Source organism: Anolis carolinensis, unplaced genomic scaffold (assembly GCF_035594765.1).
Source record: "Anolis carolinensis isolate JA03-04 unplaced genomic scaffold, rAnoCar3.1.pri scaffold_15, whole genome shotgun sequence".
Classification (NCBI taxonomy): domain Eukaryota; kingdom Metazoa; phylum Chordata; class Lepidosauria; order Squamata; family Dactyloidae; genus Anolis; species Anolis carolinensis.
In genome coordinates this window covers 6,901,751-6,929,159 of record NW_026943826.1, presented here as the reverse complement: position 1 = coordinate 6,929,159, position 27,409 = coordinate 6,901,751, and the positions used below count along the sequence as shown (strand labels likewise).

General features: G+C 45.1%; 1 protein-coding gene across 1 annotated transcript; it reads left to right on the top strand.

Moving 5' to 3' along the window:
- The first annotated feature begins 6 nt into the window (after nt 1-6).
- scnn1d (sodium channel epithelial 1 subunit delta) lies at nt 7-26,129 on the top strand. The gene is made up of 12 exons (XM_062965969.1): nt 7-674; nt 3,728-3,953; nt 7,760-7,950; nt 14,325-14,428; nt 15,197-15,360; nt 15,597-15,695; nt 16,729-16,846; nt 19,773-19,851; nt 20,164-20,221; nt 21,884-21,939; nt 22,048-22,123; nt 24,564-26,129. The coding sequence occupies exons 1-12, from the start codon at nt 343-345 to the stop codon at nt 24,966-24,968; spliced, it is 1,908 nt and encodes a 635-aa protein (XP_062822039.1). The 5' UTR covers nt 7-342; the 3' UTR covers nt 24,969-26,129.
- The last annotated feature ends 1,280 nt before the right edge of the window (nt 26,130-27,409 follow it).

Sequence of the window (27,409 nt, the reverse complement as noted above, 5' to 3'; positions counted from 1 at the left end):
GTGGACTATTTCATCCTAGTCCGGCCCCACAACAGTCTGAGGGACTGTGAATCGGCCCTCCACTTAAAAAGTTTGAGGAGCCCTGGCCTAGGAGTAACCGTGATGTAACTAAACATACATAAAATGTTTTGTTGGGTAAGATTACAAGCTACCTGGAAGTGGTGATTAAAATGTGTAATCCCGAACAGGTTTATGAGCGAGCCAGTTTCCATTGAATCCGTTGGATCATGCTGGCGATTCAGATGTTGGTGGCCTTGGATGCATCATGCTCCTCTACTAGTAGGGCGGAAATAGTATGTCCACCCTAACTCCGAACTCCAAAACTCGTTCCAGGTGTAAACAATGGCCAACTCAGAAGCTCAAGAGAAAAGCGCCGAAGTGAAGGAGGAAGATGCGGCCCTCATCGAGTTCTACAGCTCCTTCAAGGACTTGTTTGAGTTCTTCTGCCTCAACACCACCATCCACGGCACCATCCGCCTGGTCTGCTCCAGCCGCAACAAGATGAAGACGGCCTTCTGGGCCCTCCTCTTCCTCACCAACTTTGCCATGTTGTACTGGCAGTTTGCCCTCATCTTCAACCGGTATTGGGAGTACCCCGTGGTCATGTCCCTCTCCGTCCACTCAGAGCCCAAGATGTTCCCCGCGGTCACCATATGCAACTTGAATCCCTACAGGTAAGGACAAGATGGGCCAGAACTTTCCTCATGAGATCCACCTGGGTGAATAAGATCTAACGTTGTGTCCTCCTCTCTCATATTTTTGTGATGCCAACTGTAAAGAAGTGTGTTTCTATTTTGATTTATAGAAGTCATGTTTAATTTTGTTTTATAAGTCATGTTTAACTATGTTTATAAGGGTAAGTATTAGTTACTATTGCAAGGGGGATGGTAACCAGCTCAGCATTCTGAGGCAGGTTGCCATAGTAACGAGGGCGGAGCCAGCTGCCATTTGGAAGAAAAGGAGGGAATGTTTTAAAAACAGTTTAGTCTGTGATTTTTAGTCACAGGGAAGACACTGGTTCCAAGTTAGGGAAACCAGGGAAACTCTGATCTCTAGTTGTGTCAGATTAAGCAAGTTAGGTGACTTGTTTAGGTTCAATTTTAGAGTCTGAGTAGTAAGGGGAAGTAATCCCGGTTAGATCCAAAGTGATCTGGTTTAGACTGCTCAAGGAAAGGAGCAAGTATTTTGAAAGAGTATTCATCATAAGTTATATTTGCAACCATTATCTAAGTGCCTTTAAAGAAGCAATACTTTAACCACTAAGCTCTGTGCCTGAAATAAACATATCCTAAACTTAAGTAATGCTACCATCTAAAGAAAAGAATGAAAGAAGAAAGATAAAGAAATACAAATTCCCGTCTGCCTGAATTCTCCACAAATTGGTGGCAGCGGATATAGTAAAATATATAATAATATACTTAATAAAAAGATTCCTCCCTGCCACGTCATTACACCAACCAATCAGAATTAACACATCTATAGGTCCTTCATAGATTATGTTGGCCATAGGTTGACAGGAGGAACAAAGAGATTTCAAAAATGAAAACTTCTGTAGAATTTCCTAGGTCCTTCATAGATGATGTTGGCCATAAGTTCAGACAGAAGGACCAAAGAGATTTCTAGAATGAACACTTCTGTAGGACTTCCTAGGTCCTCCATAGATGACGTTGGCCATAGGTTGAGACAGGAGGACCAAAGAGATTTCAAAAATGAAAACTTCTGTAGAATTTCCTAGGTCCTTCATAGAAGACGTTGGCCATAGGTTGAGACAGGAGGAACAAAGAGATTTCTAGAATGAAAACTTCTGTAGGACTTCCTAGGTCCTTCATAGATGACGTTGGCCATAGGTTGAGAAAGGAGGGCCAAAGAGATTTCTAGAATGAACACTTCTGTAGGACTTCCTAGGTCATTCATAGATGACGTTGGCCATAGGTTGAGAAAGGAGGACCAAAGAGATTTCTAGAATGAAAACTTCTCTAGGACTTCCTAGGTCATTCATAGATGACGTTGGTCATAGGTTGAGAAAGGAGGGCCAAAGAGATTTCTAGAATGAACACTTCTGTAGGACTTCCTAGGTCCTTCATAGATGACGTTGGCCATAGGTTGAGAAAGGAGGGCCAAAGAGATTTCTAGAATGAACACTTCTGTAGGACTTCCTAGGTCCTTCATAGATGACGTTGGCCATAGGTTGAGACAGGCGGACCAAAGAGATTTCTAGAATGAACACTTCTGTAGGACTCCATAGGTCCTCTAGATGATGTTGATACAGGAGGACCAAAGAGATTTCTAGAATGAACACTTCTGTAGAACTTCCTAGGTTCTCCATAGATGACGTTGGCCATAAGTTCAGACAGAAGGACCGAAGAAATTTCTAAAATGAAAACTGTAGAACTTCCTAGGTCCTCCATAGATGACATTGGCCATAAGTTCAGAAAGAAGGACCGAAGAGATTTCTAGAATGAACACTTCTGTAGAACTTCCTAGGTTCTCTAGATGATGTTGGCCATAAGAGAGGAGAACTAAAGAGATTTCTAGAAGGAACACTTCTGTAGGACTTCCTAGGTCCTCCTACAAAAGTGTTCATTCTAGAAATTTCTTTGGTCCTCCTATGTCAACCTGTGGCCAACATCATGTATGGAGGACCTAGGGAGTCCTACAGAAGCGTTCATTCTAGAAATTTCTTTAGTCTTCCTGTCTAAACTTATGGCCAACGTCATCTGTGAAGGACCTAGGAAGTCCTACAAAAGGGTTCATTCTAGCAATCTCTTTGGTCCTCCTTTCTGAAACTATGGCCAACGTCATCTATGGAGGACCTGGGAAGTCCTACAGAAGTGTTCCTTCTAGAAATCTCTTTAGTTCTCCTGTCTTATGGCCAACATCATTTATGGAGGACCTGGGAAGTCCTCCTGTCTGAACTTATGGCCAACATCATCTAGGAGGACCTAGGAAGTCCTATAGAAGTGTTCCTTTGAGAATTCTCTTTTGTCCTCCTGTCCAATATGGCCAATGTCATCTATGGAGGACCTAGGAAGTCCTACAGAAGTGTCCATTCTAGAAAAGTCTTTGTTCCTCCTGTTCAAACCTATGGCCAACGTCATCTATGGAGGACCTAGAAAGTCCTACAGAAGTGTTCCTTCTAGAAATCTCTTTGGTCCTCCTGTCTCAACCAATGGCCAATGTCATCTACGGGGGACCTGGGAAGTCCTATAGATGTGTTCCTTCTAGAAATCTCTTTAGTCCTCCTGTCCAAACCTATGGCCAATGTCATCTATGGAGGACCTAGGAAGTCCTACAGAAGTGTTCCTTCTAGAAATCTCTGTAGTCCTCCTGTCTTATGGCTAACATCATTTATGGAGGACCTGGGAAGTCCTATAGAAGTGTTCCTTCTAGAAATTTATTTAGTCCTCCTGTCCAATATGGCCAATGTCATCTATGGAGGACCTAGGAAGTTGTACAGAAGTGTTCATTCTAGAAATCTCTTTAGTTGCTTCACCCACAAAACTATTTCAATGATCTTCAGGCTATGACTGCGAGATATGTATGAGACATTGACTACTTTTGTGCTTAGTCTGGAGTCTCATCTCAAAATATTTCCTTATTCCTGATTTCTGATCCCCAAGGACGTTGTTGATCTTCTCCATCCCATATGGTTAGCTTGACCCTCACGGGTTCCTCTGTGTGTTGCCCAGATGTTCAACCATGTTTCCCATCTCTTCCATCTTCGCAGGGTCAACATGGTCCGGAAAAACATGGACGAGTTGGATAAACTGGCACGGGATAGTCTGGAGCGGTTGTATGGCTTCAATATTCCGGAGAAATTCCTGGAAGACGATGCCGACATTGACATGGAGGACATACTGGATGAAGATCCCAGTACTGGCAACAGCTCTGGATTCCAACTGGATTACAACGTCGCTCTGCTGCCGACAGATGGGAAATTGAGCTTCCGGGTGGTGAGTTGAATAGGAATCAGCCTTTTTAAAAGCTTCCCATCAACAAGATGAAGTATCATAGTGATGAAGATGGAAAATAACATTGGGGCAATAATACAGTAGATCAGTGATTCCCAAAGTGGGCTCTACTGCCCCCTGGTGGGCGCTGCAGTCATCCAGGGGGGGCGGTGATGGCACCTATTAGGGCACGGGGGCGGGGCCAGGGGAGGGGCGTGGCCTTTTCCCAAGTGCCCCAGACAGGGCTGAGCCCCTGAGGCACTTGTTGGGATGCAGGGGGCAGAGCTAGAGGAATGGTTGTGGCTTCTTCCGCAGAGCCTGAGATAGGGCTGAGCCTCTATATCTCTCCAGAGAGGCCTTTTAGGACTAAAGGGTGGGGCTAGGGGCGGGGCCTCTTCCCAAGTGCCCCAGACAGGGCTGAGCCCCTGAGGCACTTGTTGGGATGCAGGGGGCAGAGCTAGAGGAATGGTTGTGGCTTCTTCCGCAGAGCCTGAGATAGGGCTGAGCCTCTATATCTCTCCAGAGAGGCCTTTTAGGACTAAAGGGTGGGGCTAGGGGCGGGGCCTCTTCCCAAGTGCCCCAGACAGGGCTGAGCCCCTGACGCATTTGTTGGGATGCAGGGGGCGGAGCTAGAGGAGTGGGCGTGGCTTCTTCCGCAGAGCCTGAGATAGGGCTGAGCCTCTATATCTCTCCTGAGAGGCCTTTTAGGACTAAAGGGTGGGGCTAGGGGCGGGGCCTCTTCCCAAGTGCCCCAGACAGGGCTGAGCCCCAGATGCATTTGTTGGGATGCAGGGGGCGGAGCTAGAGAAGTGGGCGTGGCTTCTTCCGCAGAGCCTGAGATAGGGCTGAGCCTCTATATTTCTTCTGAGAGGCCTTTTAAGGCTAAAGGGTGGGGCTGGGGGCCTCCCAAGAGCCTCCCTTGAGGTGCTTGTTAGAACATGGGGGCGGGATATAGAGGCCCCACCCTCTCCTCTAGCCCCACCCCCTGTATCCAGGACAGGGATAGAAGCTCAGCCCTACCTCAGAGCTCATAATTCCGCCCATCCCAGCCCTTTGTGGCTCCGCCCACCTCCCCCTCCCAGCCCTGCCTCTTGGACTATGGGAGGGGCTCAGCCCCGCCCCCTTGAGCAGGAGCCACGCCCCTTTCTAGGGGGCACTGTGTCCAATTTTTTCTGGAAAGGGGGTGGCAGGCCAAATAAGTTTGGGGACCACTGCAGTAGATCGTAGTCTACTCCTTTAACGTTTTGTCACCTGTCAAGAAAATATACATCTTTGAGCTTCTCGTTTGCTTCTACAATGATGTTTAGAGTGGCTTGTAGATCTTCTTCTGAGCGTGCACAGACTACGTTATCATTGGCATATTGGAGTTCTGTAACGGATGTTGTTGTGACCTAAACTGATTCCGTCATACTCTAGGGAGCGATGGGGATTTCTGATGGGGAATAGGGGGAAAGATGCCACCTTGAATATAATTTGGGCATTCCTTGATCTCTTTCCCAAGCAGTTCTCGAACCACAAGACGAGACAGCAGTTGAGTTGAGGCTACTGTGGGAGAGGCATGAATTATAGTGGGAGAGGTGCCACAGAATGGATTGAGTCATGTTTAGGAAAAATAAATGCTTCTTTCCCTAAATATGGGCGTTTTGTTTTGCTTTTTGAAGTTTCACTGGGGTTTGACCAGTGAAAGCTTTGCTTGGGGACAACCTCTGGATGACAACACCCATTATCCTTGACTAGTTCACAATATGGTTCTGGCTTCTGGGCGGTCGATTCCAAAGACATTTATGTATGTATGTAGTAGGCATGTCCGATCGATGAAAAAAATGTTTCAATTCTCGTTTCTAAAGTAGGGGGCGCTGGCGCTTCGATATAGAAAGTATTTCCGATTTCTGGTATTTCCGAAAATTCTTAATGATTCTAAATGTTTCTAAAATGGCGGACGCGCATGCGCAATTGCCCAAAAGGAACCTGGGGGGGGGGGGACTTTTACAGGGCTCTCCCGCCCTCATTTCTTGAGCTATCCTCATCAACCCTAGCCCCCACCTTTGCATCCATCGTGGAAGCTTCTGATTGGCCGGGGAGCGGCAGCCATGTTAGGCTGCGCTAAGCTCCCATTCTAGGTAGGTTGCAGAAAAAAAAATTTTTTTTAAATATATTTAAAAAATATTTTTTGGGGGGGAAAAAAATAACGAAACATTAAGAGACAATTAGAGAATGGGCCAACAATGGTTCGAATTACATTGCCGGTTGCGCTGTGAGACAATGTCTCGGAATGCGTATCAAAAAGCGAGAACAATCCAAAATAATTCCGATATACGATTCAAAACGATTTTTTGGACATGTCTAGTATGCAGGCTCTGGCATGACTTGATGCATCTGGACAAGATTTGGTACATATACCCTTGACATATTCCCCTTGACATTAAGTCTAGTTGGGTCCGAAGATAGTGCTGTTACTTCCCGCCAAAGCGGTACCTATTCATCTACTCACATTTGCATGTTTTCAAACTATTCGGTTGGCAGAAGCTGGAGATTTTCCTCTCTCTTTTGAACCCTAGAGAGATGGAATTAAAGAGTAGCTCAGGACCCAGCTCTTTACTATCTAGAAATGCAGTTATTTTAGATGTAAACAAACCTTTTGTAATTATAGAGATTGAACTCTGGATCTTTGTTTCCTAAGCTCTACATTCTTTGCAACCACATGACACTTCACGCTCTGCTTGCTGTGAGCTGAATGCTCAACTATAAGTATCCCGTTTTTGTATCTTTGCCTCCTAAGCTCTAAATCCTTTACAGCCACATGGCACTTCACTCTCTGCTTACTGTGAGCTGAATGCTCAACTATAAGTATCTGTCATGATCTCCAATCCTTGACATCTCTAGTCGGCATCCCGTTTTTGTATCTTTCCCTCCTAAGCTCTAAATCCTTTACAGCCACATGACACTTCACACTCTGCTTACTGTGAGCTGAATGCTCAACTATAAGTATCTGTCATGATCTCCAATCCTTGACATCTCTAGTCGGCATCCCGTTTTTGTATCTTTCCCTCCTAAGCTCTAAATCCTTTACAGCCACATGACACTTCACACTCTGCTTACTGTGAGCTGAATGCTCAACTATAAGTATCTGTCATGATCTTCAATCCTTGACATCTCTAGTCGGCATCCCGATTTTGTATCTTTGCCTCCTAAACTCTAAATTCTTTACAGCCACATGACACTTCACATTCTGCTTACTGTGAGCTGAATGCTCAACTATAAGTATCTGTCATGATCTTCAATCCTTGACCTCTCTAGTCGGCATCCCGTTTTTGTATCTTTGCCTCCTAAACTCTAAATTCTTTACAGCCACATGACACTTCACACTCTGCTTGCTGTGAGCTGAATGCTCAACTATAACTATCCTGTTTTCGCAAATTTTGGATGCTCTTCTGTTTTGGGGTAGTTTTTCCTAACACAGGAGCCTCCGGTTGCGCAGTGGGTTAAACCTCTGAACTACAACTCCCAGGATGTCCATGGTGTTTGAAGAGGCACCAAACTGCATTAATTCTACAGTGTAGCTGCACTCTGGGAGCTCCCAATGGCACAGCGGGTTAAACCACTGAGCCGCTGAACTTGCTGAGCGAAGGTTGGCAGGAGCGGGATGAGCTCCTGCTGTTAGCCCCAGCTTCTGCCAACTTAGCAGTTCGAAAACATGCAAATATAAGTAGATCAACAGGTGTCCTCAGTTACTTCTTGCACTGCAACTCCCATCGTCCAACAGGTCGAGTCGAGACCTATCCCTCATCTCCTTCCCTTCCTTCCTCTAGTGTAACGCAACGGGCGAAGACTGCTTCCGAATGACGTACAGCTCCGGGGTGGACGCGGTCAAGGAGTGGTACCGTTTCCACTACATGAACATCATGTCCGCGGTGCCCCCCATTCTGGTTGCGCATGCCGAGGACCGCATCGAAGACTTGGTCTACGCTTGCCAATATGAAGAAAAACCGTGCAGATCCAGGTAAATACCTAACTCGTGGGTGCATTTGGGAGTTGTTGTTGCTGGGATTTATAGTACACCTACAATCAAATAACTTTCGGAACTCCACCAACGATAGAATTGGACCAAACTTGACACACACAACTCCCATGACCAACAGAAAATACTGGAAGGGTTGGCTGAGCATCAACCTTGAGTTTGGGAGTTGTAGTTCACCTACATCCAGAGAGCACACTGAACAGTAGTAGTACTAGTAGTAATAGACTCCAGTCTATTGTACAAAGAAAAATTGACTTTTTCAAATAATCTGGGCAACGCTGGGTACACAAGCTAGTAGTAGTAGTAGTTGTTGTAGTAGTAGTAGTAATAGACTCCAGTCTATTGTACAAAGAAAAATCGACTTTTTCAAATAATCTGGGCAACTCTGGGTAAACAAGCTAGTAGTAGTAGTAGTTGTTGTTGTTGTAGTAGTAGTAATAGACTCCAGTCTATTGTACAAAGAAAAATTGACTTTTTCAAATAACCTGGGCAATGCTGGGTACACAAGCTAGTACTAGTAGTAGTAGTTGTAGTAGTAGTAGTAATAGACTCCAGTCTATTGTACAAAAAATGGACTTTTTCAAATAACCTGGGCAACGCTGGGTACACAAGCTAGTAGTACTACTACTACTACTAGTAGTAGTAGTAATAGACTCCAGTCTATTGTACAAAAAAATGGACTTTTTCAAATAACCTGGGCAACGCTGGGTACACAAGCTAGTACTACTACTACTAGTAGTAATAGACTCCAGTCTATTGTACAAAGAAAAAATGACTTTTTCAAATAATCTGGGCAACGCTGGGTACACAAGCTAGTAGCACTACTAGTAGTATTACTACTAGTAGTAATAGACTCCAGTCTATGTACAAAGAAAAATTGACTTTTCAGATACCTGGGCAGTGCTGGGTACACAAGCTAGTACTACTACTAATAGTACTCATAGTAGTAATAGACTGCAGTCTAAGTGGTTTTGGAAGGCAAGACTAAGGGTGCATCTCCATTGTAGAATGAATGCAATTTGAACCCCACTTGAACTACCATGGCTCAATGCTATGGAATCCTAGGAGTTGTAGGGTCCAGCAGCCATCGGCTCTCACCTTCATTTCGGCTCCTTCTCTTTGCCAATACCTCTGGGACAAAGCTCCTGGGCAAATGTCACCGGGGAGAAGTTATTTAACTAGGCGCAGGCAGGTTTGCACTGGTTTTATCAGATTGTTCTCGCCCGCTCGCTGCCGTCGAAGGGAAAGGCAAGCCAGCAGGGACTGGGTGGTACTGGGAATGGCTTCAACCTGCTCTTTACCTTGGCACGGTCTGGAGCGATCCCAGGAATGGCCTCAAATTATCCCAAAAAGGGAGAAAAGGAGGCCAACGCCCGGGTGCGGAGATGAGGAGACGAGACTATGGAGTGAGACATGAGGACATACGGGAAGTGTGGATTTCATCATTTCATACCATTGAGCCACTACAGTGAATGGATTGTCAATTGCCTCTAATTCTACAGTAAGGATGCTATCAAATGCTGGGATTTGTAGTTAGCTCTCTGATAGCATGGAATCATTACCTCACCAAACTACAAATCCCATCATGTCATAGCATTGCGCCACTACATTGTCAATCACCTCTAATTCTGCAGTAAGGATACTATTGAATGCTGGGATTTGTAGTTAGCTCTCTGATAGCAACTAATAATTACCTCACCAAACTACAAATCCCAGGATTTCATAGCATTGAACCACTACAGTGAATGCGTTGTCAATCACCTCTAATTCTGCAGTGAGGATGCTATCGATTGCTGGGATTTGTAGTTAGCTCTCTGAGAGCAAATAATAATTACCTCACCAAACTACAAATCCCATCATGTCATAGTATTGAGCCACTACAGTGAATGCATTGTCAATCACCTCTAATTCTGCAGCAAGGATGCTATCAAATGCTGGGATTTTTAGTTAGCTCTCTGATAGCACAGAATCATTACCTCACCAGACTACAAATCCCATCATGTCATAGCATTGCGCCACTACATTGTCAAGCACCTCTAATTCTGCAGTAAGGATGCTATCGATTGCTGGGATTTGTAGTTAGCTCTCTGATAGCAAATAATAATGACCTCACCAAACTACAAGTCCCAGGATTTCATAGCAGTGAGCCATGGCAGTAAATGCATTGTCAATCACCTCTAATTCTGTATTAAGGATGCTATCGAATGCTGGGAATTGTAGTTAACTCTCTGATAGCAGAGTCATTATCACACCAAACTACAAATCCCATCATGTCATAGCATTGCGCCACTACAATGAATGCATTGTCAGTTACCTCTAATTCTGCAGTAAGGATGCTATTGAATGCTGGGATTTGCAGTTAGCTCTCTGATAGCAAATAATAATTACCTTACCAAACTACAAATCCCAGGATTTCATAGCATTGCGCCACTACAGTGAATGGATTGTCAATCACCTCTCATTCTGAGGTAAGGATGCTATCAATTGCTGGGATTTGTAGTTAGCTCTCTGATAGCAAATAATAATGACCTCATCAAACTACAAATCCCAGGATTTCATAGCACTGAGCCACGGCAGTTAATGCATTGTCAATCACCTCTAATTCTACATCAAGGATGCTATCGATTGCTGGGATTTGTAGTTAGCTCTCTGATAGTAAAGTCATTATCACACCAAACTACAAATCCCATCAGGTCATAGCATTGAGCCACTACAGTGAATGCATTGTTGATCACCTCTAATTCTACATCAAGGATGCTATCGATTGCTGGGATTTGTAGTTAGCTCTCTGATAGTAAAGTCATTATCGCACCAAACTACAAATCCCATCATGTCATAGCATTGAGCCCCTACAGTGAATGCATTGTCAGTTACCTCTAATTCTGCAATAAGGATGCTATGGAATGCTGGGATTTGTAGTTAGCTCTCTGATAGCAAATAATAATGACCTCACCAAACTACAAATCCCAGGATTTCATAGCACTGAGCCACCAGAGAGTCATTATCACACTAAACTACAAATCCCATCATGTCATAGCATTGTGCCACTACAGTGAATGCATTGTCAATCACCTCTAATTCTGCAGTGAGGATGCTATCAAATGCTGGGATTTGTAGTTAGCTCTCTGTTAGCAGAAATGATCTCACCAAACTACAAATCACATTGTGAAGCACGGTGGGCTAGTCCCTGTGTAAGCCACCCCGAGTCACTTCGGGGAGATGGAGGCGGGATACAAGAATAAAATAATAATAATAATAATAATAATAATAATAATAATAATAATTCTGATTCAAAGCAATGCAAGATGCCAGAAAACCTTTCCCGTGGTCCTGACAACGCTGCGCTATATTGCATTGGGTGCTCCTTGCCATCCTTCCAACCAGTCTTATCTTGTCCACACAGTACATGCTGTGCCTGTACTCGTGGTGTGGCTACAACGGGCACGGCCGGGCTTTGCCCAGGTCCCCCCGACCGCAAAGGCCCATCCAAATGTTTGCCCGACGTAAAAAAGCAACCCCGAGTAAACATTTGCTTGGAGCCTTATCAGGAGCAATCAAAACTCTTTTGAAGTTCTCAGCAATCTCCATAGGTGGGGTCCGGCGAATTGTTCTCGCTCCGAATCTAGATGACACCAAATCTAACCGGCGCCGATTACCAGCTTATGTTATGTAATCCGGAAACACATTTGTCCCCGGTTTACCTGGAATTTAATGGATTTGTTCTATTACTGTCCATCTTGGTGTAAAACAAAGGAGATAAGAACCAACCTTCGAATGCAGCACGTTGTTGTTGACATTCGAGCTGAGTACGAAGCGAAAAGGCACCATTTTCAGTCACTGTTAAGAGAAAAAAAGTGGCATATAAATAATAATAATAATAATAATAATAATAATAATAATGTGAAATAATATAATCGGTTATCCGACTTACACTCATCCGAACCTCCGTACTGTAGCACATCAGTGTTGAAATTCAACCTGAGTACGAAGCGAAAAGGCACCACTTTCAGTCTCTGTTAAGAGAGTAAAAGTGGCATGTAAATAGTATTAATAATAATATGAAATAATATAATCGGTTATCCGACTTCCGCTCATCCGACACTCCGGATTTCAGCACTTCGTTGTTGAAATTCGAGCTGAGTACGAAGCGAAAAGGCATCACTTTCAGTCTCTGTTAAGAGAGAAAAAGTGCCATGTAAATAATAATAATAATAATAATAATAATAATGTGAAATAATATAAACGGTTATCCGACTTCCGCTCATCCAACACTCCGTATTGTAGCACATCGTTGTTGAAATTCGAGCTGAGTACGAAGCGAAAAGGCATCACTTTCAGTCTCTGTTGAGAGAAAAAGTGCCATGTAAATAATAATAATAATAATAATAATAATAATAATAATAATAATAATAATGCGAAATAATATAATCGGTTATCCGACTTCCGCTCATCCAATACTCTGGATTGCAGCACTTCGTTGTTGACATTTGAGCTGAGTACGAAGCGAAAAGGCACTCTCAGTCTCTGTTAAGAGAGAAAAAGTGGCATGTAAATAGTAATAATAATAATAATATGAAATAATATAATCGGTTATCCGACTTACACTCATCCAACACTCCGTATTGTAGCACATCATTGTTGAAATTCAAGCTGAGTACGAAGTGAAAAAGCACCATTTTCAGTCTCTGTTAAGAGAGTAAAAGTGGCATGTAAATAGTAATAGTAATAATGATGATAATAATAATAATAATAATAATAATAATAATAATAATAATAATAATATGAAATAATATAATCGGTTATCCGACTTACACTCATCCGACACCCCGGATTGCAGCACATCGTTGTTAAAATTCAAGCTGAGAAAGAAGTGAAAAGGCACCACTTTCAGTCGCTGTTAAGAGAGTAAAAGTGGCATATAAATAATAATAATAATAATAATAATAATAATAATAATAATAATAATATGAAATAATTGGTTATTCGACTTCCGCTCATCCAACACTCTGGATTGCAGCACTTCGTTGTTGACATTTGAGCTGAGTACGAAGCGAGAAGGCACCACTTTCAGTCTCTGTTAAGAGAGTAAAAGTGGCATGTAAATAATAATAATAATAATAATAATAATAATAATAATAATAATAATAATAATGTGAAATAATATAATCGGTTATCCGACTTCCGCTCATCCGACACTCCGTATTGTAGCACATCATTGTTGAAATTCAACCTGAGTACTAAGTGAAAAAGCACCACTTTCAGTCTGTTAAGAGAGAAAAAGTGGCATGTTAATAATAATAATAATATGAAATAATATAATCAGTTATCCGACATCTGCTCATCCGACACTCCGGATTGCAGTATTTCGTTGTTGAAATTTGAACTGAGTACGAAGTGAAAAGGCACCACTTTCAGTCTCTGTTAAGAGAGAAAAAGTGGCATGTAAATAGTAATAATAATAATAATAATAATAATAATAATAATAATAATAATAATAATAATATAAAAATAATATAATCAATCTATATATAGTAGAGTCCTGGTTATCCGACTCCCGCTCATCCGACACTCCGGACTGCAGCACATCGTTGTTGAAATTCGAGCTGTGTACGAAGCGAAAAGGCACCACTTTCAATCTCTGTTAAGAGAGTAAAAGTGGCATGTAAATAATAATAATAATAATAATATAAAAATAATATAATAGATTTATATACAGTAGAGTCCTGGTTATCCAACTTCTGCTCATCCGACACTCCAGATTGCAGCATATCGTTGTTGAAATTCGAGCTGAGTACGAAGCTAAAAGGCACCACTTTCAGTCTCTGTTAAGAGAGTAAAAGTGGCACGATAATAATAATAATAATAATAATAATAATAATAATAATAATAATAATAATAATATAAAATATTATAATAGATCTATATACAGTAGAGTCCCGGTTATCCAACTTCCGCTCATCCGACACTCCGGATTGCAGCACATAGTTGTTGAAATTCTAGAATTCCAGAAGTGAATGAGACACCGACACTTTTGCTTTCGGATGGTTCAATGTATACAAACTCTACTTCATGCACAAATTATGATTTGAAACACTGTGAGGATTGATCTTCCATGAGTTTTGTGTTTAAATGCTCTCTCGTGGGGACTTTTTTTTAAAAAGTTGTGACACTTCCTTGATGACTTGGGAAAGCAACAGCTGGAAATCCCCGGGAATTGGCTGGATCTCTATGATTGCTGTTGGGCTGAGAGTCCCAAGGATCCTAGAGATAAGGATGCAATGAGACACAAGGAAGAGCAAGACTCTGATACTGGGAAGAAGGGAGATTAATGACTCTATTTTCTATTTTTATTTTAGTGTTACTGAACACTTCCACCATCCAGTCTATGGAAGTTGCTACACTTTTAACAACGATGGGACAGATGAGTTCTGGAAAGCTTACAAGCCTGGAATTGTCCATGGTAAGCCCAGATTGAACTCCGGATCTTTGCCTCCTAAGCTCTAAATTCTTTCCAGCCACATGGCACTTCACTCTCTGCTTGCCGTGAGCTGAATGCTCAACTATAAGTATCCCATTTTTGTATCTTTGCCTCCTAAGTTCTAAATTCTTTACGGCCACATGGCACTTCACTCTCTGCTTGCTGTGAGCTGAATGCTCAACTATAAGTATCCCATTTTTGTATCTTTGCCTCCTAAGTTCTAAATTCTTTACGGCCACATGGCACTTCACTCTCTGCTTGCCGTGAGCTGAATGCTCAACTATAAGTATCCCATTTTTGTATCTTTGCCTCCTAAGTTCTAAATTCTTTACGGCCACATGGCACTTCACGCTCTGCTTGCTGTGAGCTGAATGCTCAACTATACGTATCCTGTTTTTGTAGCTTTGCCTCCTAAGCTCTAAATTCTTTACAACCACATGGCAGTTCACGCTCTGCGTGCTGTGAGCTGAATGCTCAACTATAAGTATTTTGGATGCTCTGCTGTTTTTGGCTAGTTTTCTCCTAACGCAGCCAGAAAATCCTAACAGAGTTAGCAGCCAGGTGTTGCTTTCACAATGAATAATCATAACACCAAAGGCAAGCCATTTTGGTGGAACATTCTATATAGTCAAATGCTTTTTAAAAAAACGTGCAGATGCTCATCACTTAAAGTTTAGGGGTTTTGTTGTATTATGTTGTTCTTTGTGCTGATTTGAAAATGTGTCCCTTTGTCCTCCATTCCAACACCAGGTCTGTCCCTTATCCTCAAAGTCCAGCAGAAGGACCACATCCCTTTTCTGTCCACTGACACGGGCGTGAAAGTGATGATCCACAACCACAACCAGACGCCATTCCTGGAGCATGAAGGGTTTGATGTCCGGCCCGGCATTGAAAGCACCATAGGGCTCAAACAGGTACACACAAATGTGCGACTGTAAATGGGATTTTTTGGGACCAAGAAAGGATGCAGCAGGGATCGCGATTCAGAGCATTTTGATTCATTGGGAATCAGTGTGGTTTGAACGTCAGAGACCAGGGTTAAAATCTCTATAATCTGTTTTGATAGATGGGCCATGCGACTCCTTTCTATAAATCAACCCTGGTTTTGTGTGAAATTTGAGTTCCTCTTTTTCTCTCCCTGACTTCGTAGGATGAGGTGAAACGCCTGGGTGGGGATTATGGCGAATGTACTGAAAACGGAGAGGACGTGAACGTCAAAATAATCTACAATAGCACCTATACAATGCAGGTAGGACTTCTCTCTGATCTCCTCTCTCCCTTCTAAATTCTTTGCATCCACATGGCACTTCACGCTCTGCTTGCTGTGAGCTGAATGCTCAACTATAAGTATCCTGTTTTTGTATCTTTGCCTCCTAAGCTCTAAATTCTTTGCATCCACATGGCACTTCACTCTCTGCTTGCTGTGAGCTGAATGCTCAATTAAAAGTATCCCATTTTTGTATCTTTGCCTCCTAAGCTCTAAATTCTTTACAGCCACTTGGCACTTCACGCTGTGCTTGCTGTGAGCTGAATGCTCAGCTATAAGTATTCTGTTTTTGTATCTTTGCCTCCTAAGCTCTAAATTCTTTACAGTCACATGGCACTTCACACTCTGCTTATTGTGAGCTGAATGCTCAGCTATAAGTATTCTGTTTTTGTATCTTTGCCTCCTAAGCTCTAAATTCTTTACAGCCTCATGGCACTTCACGCTCTGCTTGCTGTGAGCTGAATGCTCAGCTATAAGTATTCTGTTTTTGTATCTTTGCCTCCTAAGCTCTAAATTCTTTACAGCCACATGGCACTTCACGCTCTGCTTGCTGTGAGCTGAATGCTCAACTAGAAGTATCCCGTTTTTGTAGCTTTGCCTCCTAAGCTCTAAATTCTTTACGGCCACATGGCACTTCACGCTCTGCTTGCTGTGAGCTGAATGCTCAACTATAAGTATTCTGTTTGCGTATTTTTGGATGCTCTGCTGAGACTTAAGTTCACTGAATTTGGATTTGGTTTGTGGCCACTGAAGTTAGTGAAGGAAAAGTGGGGAAGTGGGAGAAGAGAAGAGAAACAGAGACATTGTAAAGGAAGCTGAAAAAGTGAGATGGGAAGGGATTCATCGAGACAATCCCGACCAAATCAGGACAGCTGGAGGCTGTGAAGTGTACAATTTTACCTCTAGTACTTGCTCGGTAGACTATCTCTCCTTCCATCTGACAGTGCTAGGAGGAGTGATGGGCAAGGTTGGGCAACTCAAATGAGTGAGACTTATCTATGTGTCCTTCCCGCAGGCCTGTTTGCATTCCTGCTTCCAGCAAGAAATGATTGAAAAGTGTGGCTGCGGATATTACTACTACCCACTGCCCGCTGGGGCCGAGTACTGCAACTATAACAAGCATCCCGCTTGGGGTAAGCTTGCTAGAGGTGTCATGCAACCCATGACCTTTTCATATTACATAATCATAGCAATAGGATTCTGCTTGCTTTGTGGAAGGGTAGAGCAGTGGTTCCCAACCTGTGGACCATGGACCACCAGTGGTCTGCAAGAACTGAAATTTGGTCCTCAGCCTCACTGTTGCTACTACCAATAATAGCACAGCCCAACCAATTTTTTTTTCTTGATGTCTTTGTTTTAGGCCTGTTCCTGGGGTTATTTGGGGTGCCGATTCAGAAAATTGCATTGGGTGGATCAGGTGTGGGCGAATGAAGGCACGGGGGCGGGGATGCGGTCTATTGGGCGCTTATCTAAGGCCCTCCTCATTTTCTCTGTCCTCTCAGCATAAGGACATGGTGACCCGCCACAGAAAGGACAGGGGAGGAAGGCAAGCAGCAACTGAGAGCTCTCTGGAGTGCTCTCAGCCACAGCATGTCTCGTCCTCCTTCTAGCATAAGTACAGTGCAAGTGGCCCTGTCCTTATGCCGAGAGGACAGCCCGAGGAAGGCACACAGTGACTAAGAGCCCTCCGGAGTGCTCTCTGCTGCCGCCTGTCTTGCCCTCCTCCCAGCATAATGCTGAGAGAAGAGTCCAAAGATGGGGGGAGGAGGATCGGGGCAATTGCCGCATGTCTTCTCTTCCTCCAGGCATAAAGATGGGATGAGCAGCCCCATCTTTATGCCAGGAGGACAACCTGAGGATGACCCAGGTCCTGCCCCACCACACACCCCTCTCACAGGCCTTCTCCCTCCCCTCCCGGCTGTCTCGGTCAGGCCCACAATGGGATAAACTCTAGATCAGTAGTTCCCAAACTTATTTGGCCTACTACCCCTTTTCCAGAAAAAATATTCCTCAATGCCCCCTGGAAAGGGGGGCGTGGCTTAGAGGGGTGGGCGTGGCTCCTGCTCAAGAGGGCGGGGCTGAGCTTCTCCCCTAGTCCAAGATGCAAGGGGGAGGGGGAGGTGGGCGGAGCCAAAAATGAGCGGCCAGGACTGGGATGGGCAGAGTTACGAGCTCTGAGGCAGGGCTGAGCTTCTATTCCTGTTCTGCAGTGCCTGCCAGGAAACACGGAAACGGGGCTAGAGGAAGGGGCGGGGCCTCTTCCCACATGCCTGATGGGGCTGAACCTCTATACCCGGCCCCCGTGTTCTAACAAGTGCCTCAGGAGAGATATAGAGGCTCAGCCCTGTCTCACGCTTTTAGGAAGAGGCCCCGCCCCCACACTGAGCCCCGCCCTTTAGTCCTAAAACGCCTCTCAGGAGAGGTATAGAGGCTCAGCCCTGTCTCGCGCTCTTGGGAAGAGGCCCCGTCCCTGCCCCAGCCCCCCCCCCCCCCTTTAGTCCTAAAAGGCTTTTCAGGAGAGATATAGAGGCTCAGCCCTGTCTCACGTTCTTGAGAAGAGGCCCCGCCCCCACACCGAGCCCCGCCCGTTAGTCCTAAAACGCCTCTCAGGAGAGGTATAGAGGCTCAGCCCTGTCTCGCGCTCTTGGCAAGAGGCTCCGCCCCCTGCCCTAGCCCCCCCTTTAGTCCTAAAGGGCTCTTCAGGAGAGATATAGAGGCTCAGCCCTGTCTCACGTTCTTGAGAAGAGGCCCCGCCCCCACACCGAGCCCCGCCCTTTAGTCCTAAAACGCCTCTCAGGAGAGGTATAGAGGCTCAGCCCTGTCTCGCGCTCTTGGCAAGAGGCTCCGCCCCCTGCCCTAGCCCCCCCTTTAGTCCTAAAGGGCTCTTCAGGAGAGATATAGAGGCTCAGCCCTGTCTCAGGCTCTTGGAAGGAGCCCCCCCCCTAGCCTCACTTATCCGCCCTGTGTGTCCCAACAAGCGCCTCAGGAGAGGTATAGATTCTCAGCCCTGTCTCGGCTCTTGGAAAGAAGCCACACCCCTCCCCTGGCCCCGCCCCCATCCTAATAGGTGCCATCACCACCCCCCTGGATCGCTGCAGCACCCACTGGAGGGTGGTAGTGCCCACTTTGGGAATCACTGCTCTAGTTTTCTGTGGGCAAGCAGATGGTGACTACCGGATGGCATATGTTCTGTATCCGGAACTAGAGCTATCCAGTGCAATTTTGTGAATCAGCACCCCAAATAACCAAACCGAATCGAAACTTGACCAAAAACTGATTCATAACACGTTTGGTACTAATGTTGGAGAGTGATGTGTTTAGAGGTACCCTAGGTCCTCTTTTTGATGTTGAAATCACCACTTAATGTCCTAACTTCCTCATTCTCTCTCTATATGTAATGATTCCGTTGAGCAAGAGTCTGTTGACTGCCAAGGCTAGGGGTGGCATGATGCCTTCAGAGTTTCAACCTTTCCAGGATGAAATCTGGGTCGTTGTGCATCAGCACCTCAAATAACCAAAGGAAGAAATGGATTTGAGGGCCGTGAGGTCCTGTCGTTCAGAGATGTCTCTCTCAGTCTTCTTCCCAGTTACTTGGAACCATCTGGAGACCATTCAGAGATGTTCCTCAGCAAGCATATTTAGTTGTCAACATCAAGAGCTGTGCAAATCCAACTGGGTTTGATGTGATATGGATCCCTTGAGACATCAGCTCAGACTTTTCCCAGCCTAGACTACCTCCTGTGAGTTTTTTGGGCAGTATGGCCATGTTCCAGAAGCATTCAATGCTAATCAAGGTGGCCAATTACAACATCTACACTTGCCTCAAGCAGACCAGAGTTTTCTTCCACCTTCCATGGATATATAAACCCAACCTGTCTAGTTTCCAACAGACCTCACAACCTCTGAGGATGCCTGCCATAGATGTGGGCGAAACGTCAGGAGAGAATGCTTCTGGAACATCACCATACAGTCTGGAAAACTCACAGCAAGTTATGAAAGCTATCAACAACTCCTATGGACTCTTTCTTCCTATTGACACTTTCTTTTCTTCCCTTCTAGGTCACTGCTTCTATCCGCTTTACAAACAACTCATGAGCCATAATCTCAGCTGTTTCGACAAATGTCCCAAACCATGCAAGTGAGTAGCCAAAGCATGTTGAGTGGGAAGGGGTTCTGCTTCGCTAAGCTCGGAAATTAATGTTTTCATTTCCCTCGATATGATTTATTTAATAGGAATCCTCCCTGTCAATTAATAATATTCCCAAACACATATATCATGGAAGAGAAGGAAGAGGGAACCAGCTGTCCCCACCCTGTAACGATAAAACAAACACGCACACAATACACACCCAGTTAGATGCTTCAGTCCTCCACAACGAACCTATAATTCCCAGGGTACATGATAAAGTAATCGAGTGCGTCATTAATTCCTGGTTTGACTTCTCAACAGGGAGTCGTGGTACAAACTTTCAGCAGGATACGCTAAATGGCCGTCGAGTCCATCAGAGGTAAGCTAGAACCTTAGTAATTCATAAATGCAACGGAAAACAGTCAATTGTCATCCCATGGGTTAGCTGAGAGGTGGTGAAAGGGAGAGAAAATGATGTGAAACCAGAACTTGGAAAGGTTCAGGTTTTTTTCTCTATCCTATCAAATGAAGTCAATTAACCTAGAAGTTCTCCAGAGCAGTGTATGAAGTCAGGTGTCCACCCAGCTTCTGTTTGAAGACCTTGAAAGAATGATGGCCATTCAAGCATACCTGGCTTCTGTTTGAGGACCTTCTGTTGGAGGACCTCAAACAGAAGCTGGATGTGCTTGATGGACCTCCTTATGTTGGAGGTCCTAGAATGGAAGATGGGTCTTCTTGAAGGATCTCCTTCCATTGGAGGTCCTTGAACAGAAGCTGGATGTGCTTGAAGGACCTCCTTCTGTTGGAGGTCCTCAAACAGAAGCTGGATGTGCTTGAAGGACCTTCTTCTGTTGGAGGTCCTCAAATGGAAGCTAGGTCTTCTTGAAGGATCTCCTTCCATTCGAGGTCCCCGAACTGAAGCTGGATGTGCTTGATGGACCTCCTTCTGTTGGAGGTCCTCAAATGGAAGCTCGGTCTTCTTGAAGGACCTCCTTCCATTGGAGTTTCTCAAACAGAAGCTGGATGTGCTTGATTGACCTCCTTCTGTTGGAGGTCCTAGAATGGAAGCTGGGTCTTCTTGAAGGATCTCCTTCCATTGGAGGTCCTTGAACAGAAGCTGGATGTGCTTGAAGGACCTCCTTCTGTTGGAGGTCCTCAAACGGAAGCTGGGTCTTCTTGAAGGATCTCCTTCCATTGGAGGTCCTTGAACAGAAGCTGGATGTGCTTGATGGACCTCCTTCTGTTGGAGGTCCTCAAACGGAAGCTGGGTCTTCTTGGAGGATCTCCTTCCATTGGAGGTCCTTGAACAGAAGCTGGATGTGCTTGAAGGACCTCCTTCTGTTGGAGGTCCTCAAACAGAAGCTGGATGTGCTTGATGGACCTCCTTCTGTCAGAGGTCCTCAAACAGAAGCTGGGTCTTCTTGGAGGATCTCCTTCCATTGAAGTTCCTCAAACAGAAGCTGGATGTGCTTGAAGGACCTCCTTCTGTTGGAGGTCCTCAAACAGAAGCTAGATTGCTTGAAAGACCTCATTTTATTGGAGGTCCTCAAGCAGAATCTGGATGTGCTTGATGGACCTCCTTCTGTTGGAGCTCCTCAAACAGAAGCTGGATGGGCTCAAAGGACCTTCTGTTGGAGGTCCTCAAACAGAAGCTGGATCTGCTTGATGGTCCTCCTTCTGTTGGAGCTCCTCAAACAGAAGCTGGATGGGCTCAAAGGACCTCCTTCTGTTGGAGGTCCTCAGACAGAAGCTGGATCTGCTTGATGGACCTTCTTCTGTTGGAGGTCCTCAAGCAAAAGCTCCAGAGACTAGAACATGAACCAGTGGATTCAGATTATGAGAAAGAAGATTCCACCTAAGTTTTAGAAATAACTTCTTGACCCTAAGAGCTGTTCAAGAATAGGCTAGAACCCCTCAAATCGTGTTGGTGGGCTCTCCATTTATGGGGATGATAGGATACGGACACCTTCATTGTTAAACCCTTGACACTCGTGCCAACTTGCTCTACACGCATGTCTCATTTCCTGCCTCTGTATTTCAGGGATGGATCCACAAGACTTTGCAAGCACAGCACAAGTACAACAACACTGGCACCAGGTGAGTGGCAATCATGGCTTCCTTTGCTTTTGCCTTCCCTGTTTTACCCACCCAAAAGAGTCTGTGAAATGTAGCTTCTCTTCTAAACTTGGTTTGTCTCTCTTTCAGAAAAGATATTGCCAAGGTGAATGTTTTCTTTGAGAGGCTGGACTACAACTCATGGGACGAATCTCCTGAATACACGGTGAGTTGGAGCTTTTGTTACTTCTGTTACTGTATTTGTGAAGGATGTGGGGTGAGTGGGCTTTTCAACAAAATAAACAGCTTTGCTCTCACAGAGCCTCCTCTCATGCTGAACTTATAGAGGAGCTTCACACAGTAGCTTTTACACACAGCAGCCTTCACACTGGAGCTGCACCCATGAGGCCTTCAATCTGGGGCTTCTCTCACCAAAGCTTCTCACACCAGACCTTCTCACACTGAGGCCTTCTCATCCTGAGGCCTTCTCATACTGAGTGTTTCCCACACTGAGACCTCTCTCATACTGAGGCCTTCTCACACTGAGTGTTTCCCACACTGAGGCCTCTCTCGTACTGAGGCCTTCTCATACTGAGTGTTTCCCACACTGAGACCTCTCTCATACTGAGGCCTTCTCACACTGAGTGTTTCCCACACTGAGGCCTCTCTCGTACTGAGGCCTTCTCATACTGAGTGTTTCCCACACTGAGGCCTCTCTCATACTGAGGCCTTCTCACACTGAGTGTTTCCCACACTGAGGCCTCTCTCATACTGAGGCCTTCTCACACTGAGTGTTTCCCACACTGAGGCCTCTCTCATACTGAGACCTTCTCATACTGAGTGTTTCCCACACTGAGGCCTCTCTCATACTAAGGCCTTCTCATACTGAGTGTTTCCCATCCTGAGGCCTCTCTCATACTGAGGCCATCTCATACTAAGTGTTTCCCACACTGAGGCCTCTCTCATACTGAGGCCTTCTCACACTGTTTCCCACACTGAGGCCTTCTCATACTGAGTGTTTCCCACACTGGGGCCTCTCTCATACTGAGGCCTTCTCATACTGAGTGTTTCCCACACTGAGGCCTCTCTCATACTGAGGTCTTCTCACACCGAGTCCCACACTGAGGCCTCTCTCATACTGAGGCCTTCTCACACTGTTTCCCACACTGAGGCCTCTCTCATACTGAGGCCTTCTCACACTGAGTGTTTCCCACACTGAGGCCTCTCTCATACTGAGGCCTTCTCACACTGAGTTTTTCCCACACTGAGGCCTCTCTCACACTGAGGCCTTCTCAAACTGAGTGTTTCCCACATTGAGTCCTCTCTCATACTGGGGCCTTCTCATACTGTTTCCCACACTAAGGCCTCTCTCATACTGAGGCCTTCTCTGACACTGAGGCCTACTAAGCTACAGGCACACCTGCTTATATTGAACTGCAGCTTTTGCTGAGTAATTGCACTCATTTCAACCCTTTCAATGCTTGACTCACACTTTTGTAACTAAAAATACCTAGTGAATTTTTAACATTACTAGCAAATGATTCATTCCTGGCCTGATTATTTGCTGGCTTGACTCTTGCTGGTTAGGTTGGTTAAAACATTCTTTCAAAAGACCCATCTAGAGGACCTAGAAATTCCTAGAACGTTATTTATACTTCCTTCTTTGCTTCCTCGCTGGGCTCCTTTCTCATGCAGATAAACAGCTTTGCTCTCACAGAGCCTCCTCTCACATTGAACTTACACAGGAGCTTTTACACACAGCAGCATTCACACAGGAGCTTCTTTCGCATGCAGATAAACAGCTTTGCTCTCGCAGAGCTCCTCTCACATTGAATTTACACAGGAGCTTCACACAGGAGCTTTTACACACAGCAGCATTCACACAGGAGCTTCTTTCTCATGCAGATAAACAGCTTTGCTCTCACAGAGCCTCCTCTCACATTGAACTTACACAGGAGCTTTTACACACAGCAGCATTCACACTGGAGCTTCTTTCTCATGCAGATAAATAGCTTTGCTCTCACAGAGCCTCCTCTCATATTGAACTTACACAGGAGCTTTTACACACAGCAGCATTCACACTGGAGCTTCTTTCTCATGCAGATAAACAGCTTCGCTCTCACAGAGCCTCCTCTCACATTGAACATACACAGGAGCTTTTACACACAGCAGCATTCACACAGGAGCTTCTTTCTCATGCAGATAAACAGCTTCGCTCTCACAGAGCCTCCTCTCACATTGAATTTACACAGGAGCTTCACACAGGAGCTTTTACACACAGCAGCATTCACACTGGAGCTTCTTTCTCATGCAGATAAACAGCTTTGCTCTCACAGAGTCTCCTCTCAGATTGAACTTACACAGGAGCTTCACACAGGAGCTTCTTTCTCATGCAGATAAACAGCTTGGCTCTCACAGAGTCTCCTCTCAGATTGAACTTACACAGGAGCTTCTTTCTCATGCAGATAAACAGCTTGGCTCTCACAGAGCCTCCTCTCACATTGAACTTACACAGGAGCTTTTACGCACAGCAGCATTCACACTGGAGCTTCACACAGAAATCCCTAGAACGTTGTTCTCTCAGGCAAAAACAACAGCAAACGATATTCTCCTACAGCAGACTTTTCAAACGTCGTAACCATATAATCCTGTCTTTGATTTATTAGGAAACACTGGTCATGTCCAACATGGGAAGCCAATGGAGCCTGTGGTTTGGGTCTTCAGTGCTGTCCGTGGTCGAGATGTTTGAGTTCCTCGTGGACGCGGCCATTTTGGCTCTCATCCTTTTCTACCGGCGTCTGACTGCCAAGAAATCGCACAAAATGCCTCACTCTCCGACTGTCCCGAGTGTGAGTCTGATGCTGGAGAAATACCGCTATGTGGAGGAAGGTCTGGCCACGAACCAGCATCTGGAGAGGACTTGCAATGGCGAGGCCACCTTCTCCCAAGATGGTCTTCCTTCGTATTCCAGATACGACAAGTGCCAACTACCTGAACTGTACTTGAGTGTGGTACTCCGTAGACATGGACCTCAGAACGAGCATTGTGTCGATTTAGGCTCCAACAGCTAAAGAAGTCATGCCAACTCTACCTTGAGAACTTTGCAAGGTTCCTTCAGGACAGTGACTGAAAAAAGACATTGTAGCTTCAGACTGTTGACATAGCAGGTCCAGAACAAGACTGATCGGAGTTGACGGACGAGTTGGAATCTGGGTCGGATTTGTCCAAGCTTGGGTTGTCACTCCAACCCTGAGCTGACTTGAAGACACCAAACGGATCTTCTCCCGGTGGGAAGGATATTGATCCAAATTGGTTCCTGGACTGACTTGAAAACTCTTCATGTATTACACTAAAAAAAATCCTGTTTCTAAAGCGGTTTCTTGTTTAATTGTGTGGTACCGACTTTGAAAGTTTTGGATACGCCTGACTTGTGGCCTCCTTTCAAGAATTCGCTTGGAAAGTCTTATTTCTTCCGAGGCCTGGCGGGTGTCCAGATCTCGCCGTCTCTCTTCCCCATTCTTGGCTTTCCGCGAAAAGCCTCCCAAAGAAACCAGATCCGACTGGGCACCTCTGAGCAAACGGATTGGGCCGTCAACATTTCGCAGATGTCCCCGAGTTAAATGTTAAACCATCCATACACAAATATATATTTTTAAGTGTCCCTAATCGGACGTTTACGAGCCTATGTTCTCAACCAGGTTCCGAGGAAGATGTGTGATAACACTTGACCGCACTAATAGGTTAATGCCTGGGACGCGTTTTTTTGTTTGAAGGCGAGCGCTGTTCTGTTTGCTCTCGCTCATAAAATCCACAGCAGCGAGTGTGACTGTTCTTGCCGTTTGTGTATCTTTCTTGCCGTCGTCCCGCCTTCACTGTGAGTTTGCTGAAACCGAGAGCAGATCGGTTGTAAAGGACTCTTGCCATTTTTCTTTGGTGCGACTCGTCACTACAAAGACTCCAGATTGGCTGGATTTCGTTTCCGAATTTTGAATATCATTGTTGTGAATTAGAGTTGAGATGTGCGGTGGCGCAATTGTGCTGACTAGACTGTTGGGTTGCTGGCCTGAAGGTCGCCGGTTCAAATCCGTGACACAGGGTGAGCTCCCATCTGTCAGCTCTAGCTCGCGGGGACATGAGAGAAGCTTCCCAGCAGGATGGTAACACATCCGGGCGTCCCCTGGGCAACATCTCTGTAGACAGCCAATTCTCTCGCTCCAGAAGTAAATTGCAGTATGTTCCCAAGTCGGGTGAGCTCTCATCTGTCAGCTCTAGCTTACGGGGACATGAGAGTAGCCTCCCAGCAGGATGGTAACATATCCGGGCGTCCCCTGGGCAACATCTCTGTAGACAGCCAATTCTCTCGCTCCAGAAGTAAATTGCAGTATGTTCCCAAGTTGGGTGAGCTCTCATCTGTCAGCTCTAGCTTGCGGGGACATGAGAGTAGCCTCCCAGCAGGATGGTAACATATCCGGGTGTCCCCTGGGCAACATCTCTGTAGACAGCCAATTCTCTCACTCCAGAAGTAAATTGCAGTATGTTCTCATGTCGGGTGAGCTCTCATCTGTCAGCTCTAGCTTGCGGGGACATGAGAGAAGCTTCCCAGCAGGATAGTAACACATCCGGGTGTCCCCTGGGCAATATCTCTTTAGACAGCCAATTCCCTCGCTCCAGAAGTAAATTGCAGTATGTTCTCAAGTCGGGTGAGCTCTCATCTGTCAGCTCTAGCTTGCGGGGACATGAGAGAATCCTCCCAGCTGGATGGTAACACATACAGGCATCACTTGGGCAACGTCTCTGTAGACAGCCAATTCTCTCACATCAGAAGCAACTTGAGAACATACTGATTACAAAAATGGTTGAGATCCTCAGTGAGCCTGACCTCCCCCTGAATTTCGTGCTCAGATTTGGTTTCTGTCTTCAAGATAATCTCATGTTTTTATATGCATATATACATGTATTCCAAAATTTGGAAAAAAAAATCTGAAATCCCACACACTTCTGGTCCCAAGTATTTCAGATAGAGATGCTCAACGCCTATAACTCTAGGACGTACATCTCAAATTTCAATCGTCATGCTGTTCATCCCACCATCATTGTATTGTCTGCCGAAAAGATGTACTGTATTTGAGGGCAATGGGTGGGTTCCGAGGTACAGCCGACCCACTCTGGGTTTATTCTAGTTCTCCCCAAAAATAATTTCCATATCTTGGATAGCGCCTCCCGAGTTTGAGCCTCAGGATCAGAAGACACAATCTCTGCTGCTGTGTTTGTTCTGTTTTGGGTATTACTACGACGAGGTATGGATGCTGTGACAATATGGACATGTGACTGTAATTTATTTGGGTTGCGTGCTTGTACGAGAGGGAGAGAAATAAAGATGGATCACTGACTGTCTTTGTTGTTGAAACTTCATTGAATTCCCACTCCATCCTGATCAATGTGTTCCACTGCTCACGTTGAGGATGTTCTTCCTAATGTTCAGGTGGAATCTCCTGTAGTTTGAAGCCATTGT